We start from the raw sequence: 7,214 nt of genomic DNA on the forward strand, positions 1-7,214 counted from the left end.
GTCTTATGATGAGTCTATGATGTATTACAATACAGTAATACAAATCAGGGCTCCAGTTAGTATAGTATTTACAATAGGATCTGTTATTTATTTCTGTACAAATATTTACAGAATATAGATTTGACACCTGCTGTCAAAAGGGATTTGCATTAACACAATCAAATATTCAGTTACATTGAACGTCACAACTTGACGCAGGTGTCCACATAAGACAAAGAGGATATTGTACAAGCATGTCACACCGTTTCCTCCCAGATCGACGTGGTGCAGTGGAAATGTACGGCTGATAGTCTAAGTCAGTTGCATTATTATTGCTGTTATTATCTTCATGAGGTATAAGTGAATGTCTATGCAGTCTTTGTACAGTAGGGGTGGTACTTCAGAGAGGATTACTCTGCTAAAGTACAGTGAAGACAGATGCAGAGAGAGAGTGAGAGAGGGGAAGTAGGTTTAAACAAGGTGTATGAAATACCTTGTCATCATGGAAACATCTATAACAAAATGCTGAGAGGAGTGAAACATAATGAGGGCGACAGTGCCTTAGACAAAGGAAGAAAGACAATGTTAATGTTGTTTCACCAGCAGAACAGACGTAACTTTACCATGTTGGTGTCATTTACAAGTTAAAATGTGATCGACATTTAATATCAGCCAGAGGTCAGCTGTAAAAAGGCACAAAGAATATGACTTCATACTACTGTAGATATCAAAGTGACTGAGAGTAAATGTTGGTAGTGTGGGTAGCTGCAGAAAAACAAGTCGAGGCCGAACAGCGTGAGACTGATAGAATCTGTTACTGTATCATTCAGCTGCTGCATGCTCTCCTTCCTGTTAAAAGTCAAGAGACAGCGCTCCTCCCTCCTCCCTGCCCTGTCCGCCTCACGGGGCTCCTGTTCCCCTCCGCGACCGGAGCCACCCTCCGCTGGCCGGGTGTGAGCCAAGGGCCCGGGAGCACCTCGGCCCTGCGCCCGCCGGCTTCTGTGGCGGCCAGAGAGAGGCCTGAGATGCTGGCAGCAGACACGCTGCCGTCAGATTGACTGCCTCCAGACTCTGACTCATCATCCCACAGCTGCTCTGTGGACAGTGTGGAGGTGAGGAAGGAGAAGGACTTTCTCTCTGACACCGGATCTACCACAGCAGGCTTCTCGATACGCCAGCTCCGTGCATCATCGTCTTTCTGATCCTCATTCAGTTCTGTCTCTCTACTTTCACCCCTGTCATCATCCCATGGCCTCTCCTGCTCCGTCTCTTTCCACAGTTCCCTGTACTCTGCTGCTATGCCCCAGTTTTCTTCGCCCTCCACCTCCGAGTTTTGTTTGGGTCTGGGAATCTTTTGGTTCGGACTTGGAATGGGTAAGATAACGTCGTCTTCACTCTCGTCTCTCTCTGAACTGACTCTCTCCTCCACCTCTTCAACCTCCTCCACCTTTTCTTCCACCTTCTCCTCAACAGCAGGCACCCCCTGCTCTTCCTCCTCAGGCTCTTCACCCTCTGTCTTCCTCACCCTCTCCTCACTTTTACTTTTCCTCTCTCTGCTCTTGCTCCGCCGTCTCTTCCTCTCTCTTTTCCTTCCCCTCACTGTCCCTCTGTCTGTGTCACTATCATCATGATTTCTGAGGGCACCTCTGGGTAAACTCTGAGACCCTATTTTTCTCCTCCTCCTCTTGTCCCTGGCTTCCTGAGCCCTCTCTCCCAGCTCAGAGACGGGGCTTTGTAAACCAGAGCGACCTCTTCCCTCTGAGCCCCGTCTTCGCCTGCTCCTTCCCGACACTTTCTCCTTTTCGAGTCCATTTGAAGACCTGCTTCTCCTCTTCTTCTTCTTGGAGCTGTGCCCCTTCCGCCCGGTGGAGTCTACTGCAGCCAAACCCTGCTCCTTGGGGTTATGCAGGAGGGAGGGGGAGGTGATTCTGTGCTCACGGCCTGGACATGCATCACACGGAGAGAGGAGGAGAAAACAGACTGAATAAGCAGGTAAAAGAGAGAATAAGCGAAATCTATGGCAGAGAGCATTATATAATGTGTTATTAAAGGATCGCAAAATCCAGAAAGTGTTCTTGTTTTTGTTTTTTTTGTTAGTGCATTAGAACAGCTTGTGTAACAACAGCTGCTTTTCTATTTTAGTGCACCTTTCAGATTATCCTTCAGTAGAAATACGGCACACATCTGATTATCTTCATGCTCCACAATAGTCTAATTGCACCATTCCCTTCATTAAATAATTAAGTGTTCTTACAAAATGTGAAGCTGGCGCAGCTTGTTCAGAGGAATTGAGGCAAGAAATCTGTATAATATTGTAAATGTCTACACCATTACTTAGGTAGATAATAAGATTATCTTATAAGGAGGAGGTCCACCACACAGGCTGTCAGGTATCTTTTACTACAGGTGAAGACAGCAGTGGTGACTAAGTAGAGGAATGTAGAGAGACAGAAAATGGGAGAACTAACAGGAACCATTACCAACCGCGTATTCTCTGTCCGTCCAATGACATAGAAGCAAGGCTCGCCTAGCTTGGAGTTGGTCATACATAGAGACAAACTGGAGAGCTCCACTGAGAGAGAAAAAAGAAGGAGTGGAGCAGAAAGGAGAGGAATGTTTGCAAGAAAAGGAAAACCAAGTCAGGCCAAAGCCAGAGGGTTAAAAGCAAAAAAAGATGGGATGGAAAGAAAGAGAAACAATAAAAAGGTAGAAAGTATGTTAGTTAGAGTTAGACCCACAGGAAAAGAAGAAGAAAGGAGATCACACACCCAAGAAGATAAACATCACATGCAAAAGATATGACCTTACAAGTTTTTTTAATATCTCTTATTTAATATCTCATATTTTCCATCCATTCCTCCGTAAACCCAAGTTGGTAACATCCCCCCCCACTGTGTCTCACCATAGTCGGGCACGTAGCCGTTTCCTCTCTTGAGGACCAGGTGGATGCGGTGACCTCCTCTGCGGATCTGCTCCACCGCCTGGCTGTGGGTAATCCCTGCTGTACTGTCCCCATTGATCTCCACCAGCTGATCGCTGACCTGCAGCCACAAACAAAATGTTCACGACATCCCTTTAAATACTGTATCCTATTATATTCTGTAGCATAAATGTGCAACAGTAACGAAGATACAGCAGACATTTTGACTCGTCATGACAGGAAAAAGACGTGTTATCAGTAACAATAACGATGGCTCTGTCCCAGACAATAGTCCATGACAGCGTAACAGTGAGCCAGGACCCCGAAACTGAAGCAGGTGAATTTACCTGAACTGATTTAAACCTGTATTTTTCCTACTGCTAAATGCTAACGCTAACATGGCCATATGCTCACAATTACAATGCTAACATGTTGATGTTTAGCAGATCTAATTTCACCATTTTAGTAGGATTATTCACTTATGCTGCGGAGTCACTGTCAACTATGGTCAAACTACATCCACGCAGTCCTGATAAAGAAGATTAGTATTAAACTCTTCATAAATAACACCTTTAAAATGTTAGTTTTTTCCCAAAACTGTAACTTTTATCGTTGCTCAATTGGTCATGAATATTTAATGTTTTTGAGAAAAAACACATTTTCAGGGATTTTAACTGAAAAGTTTACCAAAACACACAGAAAAGCAGAATACAGGTACAGACTTGTTTGTACTCAGAAGTATCTATTCATCATTGCTCAACACTTCAAATGTCCGTTGGAAGTTTGGTTGTGCATTAGTCAAAAGAAAAGTTTGTGTACAACTGCATGTTCTCACACACAGCAGTGCAAATAACAATATTAAGATTGAGAAGATGAGTAGAAAGCATGGTATACATTTACAGACAAACTGTGTAATTACACGGCAAACAGACACACCTGTATTTTTATGCTCCGTGAGGCCGGGCCCCCCTCCATCAGTCCCAGGACGTAGAGACCCATGTTGTACTCGCTGCCCCCTCTGAGGCTGAAGCCGAAGCCGGACGGGCCACGATCCAGGTCTACACTGTAATACCTGGAGTCACGCTGGGAGACGAGAGCGCAGAGAGAGGACTGGTTACCATCACAGCAGGGGATATTATACTGAAGCAGTGGATAAGATGAGTTACAAGTCCGGTCATTTCAGTGACCACGAGGCAGACGTTATTAATTAATGATGGCGCTGCCCTCACCTTTGGACGGGACCTCTGACCCTTTCTTTTGTGACTGGAGTCAAACTCAGTGGTTTCTGAAAGGCTTGAGGAATCTGCAAAAAGATGATGATAGAAGTTAGATCATGAGTCAAGAACCAGGCTATATATTTGTGTGTGTTTCCTGGATACTTGAGTGTATGCTTACGGGTGCTGGGACGGGGGACAATGGTGAGGCGCAGAGTGTTTCCCGCTCGACGAAGGATCTGAGCAAGTTCCCGATGAGGCAGAGTCACCACCGGGCGTCCCTCCACTGCCTCTAGTCGGTCTCCAGTCCGGATCTGACCACTCTTGGCCGCCGGGCTGCCTCGACGTACCGTCACAAACCGGTGAGGGAGAAGCGAAGCCGCTGAAGAAAGTACAGAAATGAGCTTGAGTTACTTGTTGAGTAGTTCAATTAAAGTTGGAACCACCATCAAGACTCAAAACTTTCCTTTTAACTAAAGTCATAAGTGGGGTCAAATGTAAATACATTTAAAAGCAGGACGATTTATTTCATTTTCATTTATTTGTTTTGCCAGAATTCCTTAAATAAGCTGTAATTAAGCTTTGGATCATTTTTGGCAGGGTTTACTTTATGAATGATTTCCCACAGAAGCCTTCATTTACACCTCCCCCACTGTCTCCTTGAAACACTTTCCTCACCACCTTCGTCTTCCCATTTATCAGCCTCTCATCTCTCCATCCGCTGACACACCAGGAACTGTTTTTCACCACTCAATGATTTGTCTTCTTCCTCAAGAACAGACTGTGATGGAACACCATCTTTCCAGCAATATTTTTCTGTCCCGAATCTGTCAAACTTCACAGACTTTAGATATTTACACTTCAGTTTATACAGCGTCAGTCACTCTTATGCTCAGCTCTTGTAAAGATCCACAAACTTTCAGTCCGTCTGCATTAGTATGCCTTCAGCATACAAAACAAAAACACATGCAGCAATATTTAGTTCTTTCTGCTGGTACTGCAAAATGTCTTTCTCCTCTGTGTGGGAAAACTCTGTCCGTCGTCTCCCAGCCTCTGCACCTGCTAAACACACCACATATCCCTCCTAGAACGATATTATACACAGGAGAGCCTCGCTGAGCTCACAGATGAGTGAGGAGGGACAATTAGTAGCATGTATCAGGAACTCAATTTGTCTTATCTTTTGTACGAAGAGATCACTCACAATTAAGCTGTGTTTGAAGTGGATGAGAAACATATTGAGCAGCCTAAAAATACATTTGCTTCAATTAATCTTTTGCACTAACTAAAAAGCGTCTTAAGAGTTTTTAGCTGGACCGTCTGTCTCTGTCTGCTTTGACTTCTAACTTCTGTTCCTCTTTCTGTGTCCTATACTCTCTCCCTGACCCCTCTCAGAGGGTATGCTGTGCTTTGGTGACAGCTGGCCCCTCTAAAGTCTTGCCAGTAGCCTTATGTAACCCATCAGGCAGCATAAACATTTTGAGACTCACGTTCAGCTGAGGTACATCGCTCTCTCAGGCTGCATCCCTCTCAGGATGAAACTGGCATGTCTAAAATGTCTTATGTGGCGCCATGAGATCAAAATTCCTAGAATCTGTGGTGAAGTGTATGTCACATTCAAATGGTAATCCCTGATAAAAAGGTACAGCCTTTAATTCAGCGTCCACATCTCCAATCTGGGTCTAATCTGGGTGACCCAGGCAGAAACGGCAATCAGGTCAAATTAAAGCCAAGGCAGCTTTGCGAATAGTCTTCTTATCATGCATAATACATCGGTCCAATATCCAACATTCGCCAAACACGTGAATACACGTGCAAAAGCCCATGCTCACACACACACACACACACACACACACACACACACACACACACACACACACACTGTGACTCACACACAGAGGAATTGGGACAGATGTACACACAGACACAAGCTTAAACTACACACAGATGCATCCAAATAGAGTGCTTTATATCATAGTGTATTTTCCTCTGGCTCTCCGTGTTCTCCTGTCCAGAGTAATCCCACTGCAGTATGCCCAGCAGTCAGCCAGCCTCTGACGCTCTGCACTGATCACTGCTCAGGAGTGGGAGCAGCCCCCCCCCCCCCCCCCCCCATCATAAAAATCCCCCTCTGCAGCCCAGATGCATCAAGCCGGTGCAGACATCCCCACAGCAGCCTGCAGATGCCCAGTTCATGATGACCGGAGACTGTGGAGAGCACTGTTAACAGGGATCGTTCATACAAGTAGTGTGTGTGTGTGTGTGTGTGTGTGTGTGCAGAGTGGTTAATGCTGAACTCAGCACTGCTAATACTACCGGTTAAATCCATTCATTTTGCTGCCTGTGTAGCTCACTAATGGCTCTAATACACAGATCCCCACATCATGCCGTGTGCTGCTTTAAGCCTGGCTTGGTTAAAAATATCTCAAATGCGCTTTCACGAGTTGTTGTCTGTGCAATCATTATCCAGTACAGCTGTAAAAATAATAATAACCACAACACATATCGATCACAGCATCAGTTCAGATCAACTATCTGACATCTACAACATGTGAGCCTGTGGATCCAACTTTCATACAGCCGTAGTCAACATCTGACGAGCAAACTTTAGCGTGCAACACAGAATTATAACCTCTCTCTCATGCACACAGCCAAACTTGAAATACTGCACCAAACCAGAACCCTCCCCCTTGTTTTAAGTAAACATGAAATGAAAAGTGGAAGAAATAATTACGTTTAGACTCCTTCACAGTTTTCAAAGCAGACTGTAGTCTCTCCAACATGGCTCTTTGATTAGCATGCGCAGAAAAACAAACAAAAAAAATCCTAAATTCCTTCTCAGTTGAGATTCACATACAGTAGAATGGTCAACAGGAGCTAAAACACAGTTTTGCTGTCCCCCTCTGTTGCTCCTCTGCGAGGGAAATGTTAAGCGTGGTATTTCTCTTGAGCATTCAGAGAGCAATGGAGAGGTAGGTGGGAGGCGGAGGGAGGGAGAGAGAGAGATAGAGAGAGGGGGGGGAGAGTTTTAATCTTTTCAAAAACCAGACTGGACGCTTTTACTGCAGAGTAAAGGGGTGTGAGAGAGAGAGAGAGAGGGG

The 7,214-nt window shown here is 45.0% G+C and overlaps 1 protein-coding gene across 7 annotated transcripts in view; it reads right to left on the minus strand.

Moving 5' to 3' along the window:
* The window catches only part of magixb (MAGI family member, X-linked b), a 34,636-nt gene continuing 27,422 nt past the window's right edge, over positions 1–7,214 (minus strand). For 3 of the 7 annotated variants that reach the window (XM_031845204.1, XM_031845203.1, XM_031845202.1), the window contains exons 13-17: positions 4,295–4,495; positions 4,129–4,202; positions 3,836–3,982; positions 2,882–3,020; positions 1–1,920 (exon numbers count right to left, since the gene is read on the minus strand). In XM_031845204.1, coding sequence (XP_031701064.1) covers positions 839–1,920; positions 2,882–3,020; positions 3,836–3,982; positions 4,129–4,202; positions 4,295–4,495 — 1,643 coding nt within the window. In that variant the 3' untranslated portion in view covers positions 1–838. Of the gene's footprint in view, positions 2,552–2,881; positions 3,021–3,835; positions 3,983–4,128; positions 4,203–4,294; positions 4,496–7,214 lie in introns of all 7 variants that reach the window. The other 4 variants (XM_031845207.1, XM_031845206.1, XM_031845208.1 and 1 more) reach the window with 4 other exon arrangements.

The sequence above is a fragment of the Anarrhichthys ocellatus genome, unplaced genomic scaffold (genome assembly GCF_004355925.1).
Source record: "Anarrhichthys ocellatus isolate YVR2014 unplaced genomic scaffold, GSC_Weel_1.0 scaffold5, whole genome shotgun sequence".
NCBI lineage: Eukaryota > Metazoa > Chordata > Actinopteri > Perciformes > Anarhichadidae > Anarrhichthys > Anarrhichthys ocellatus.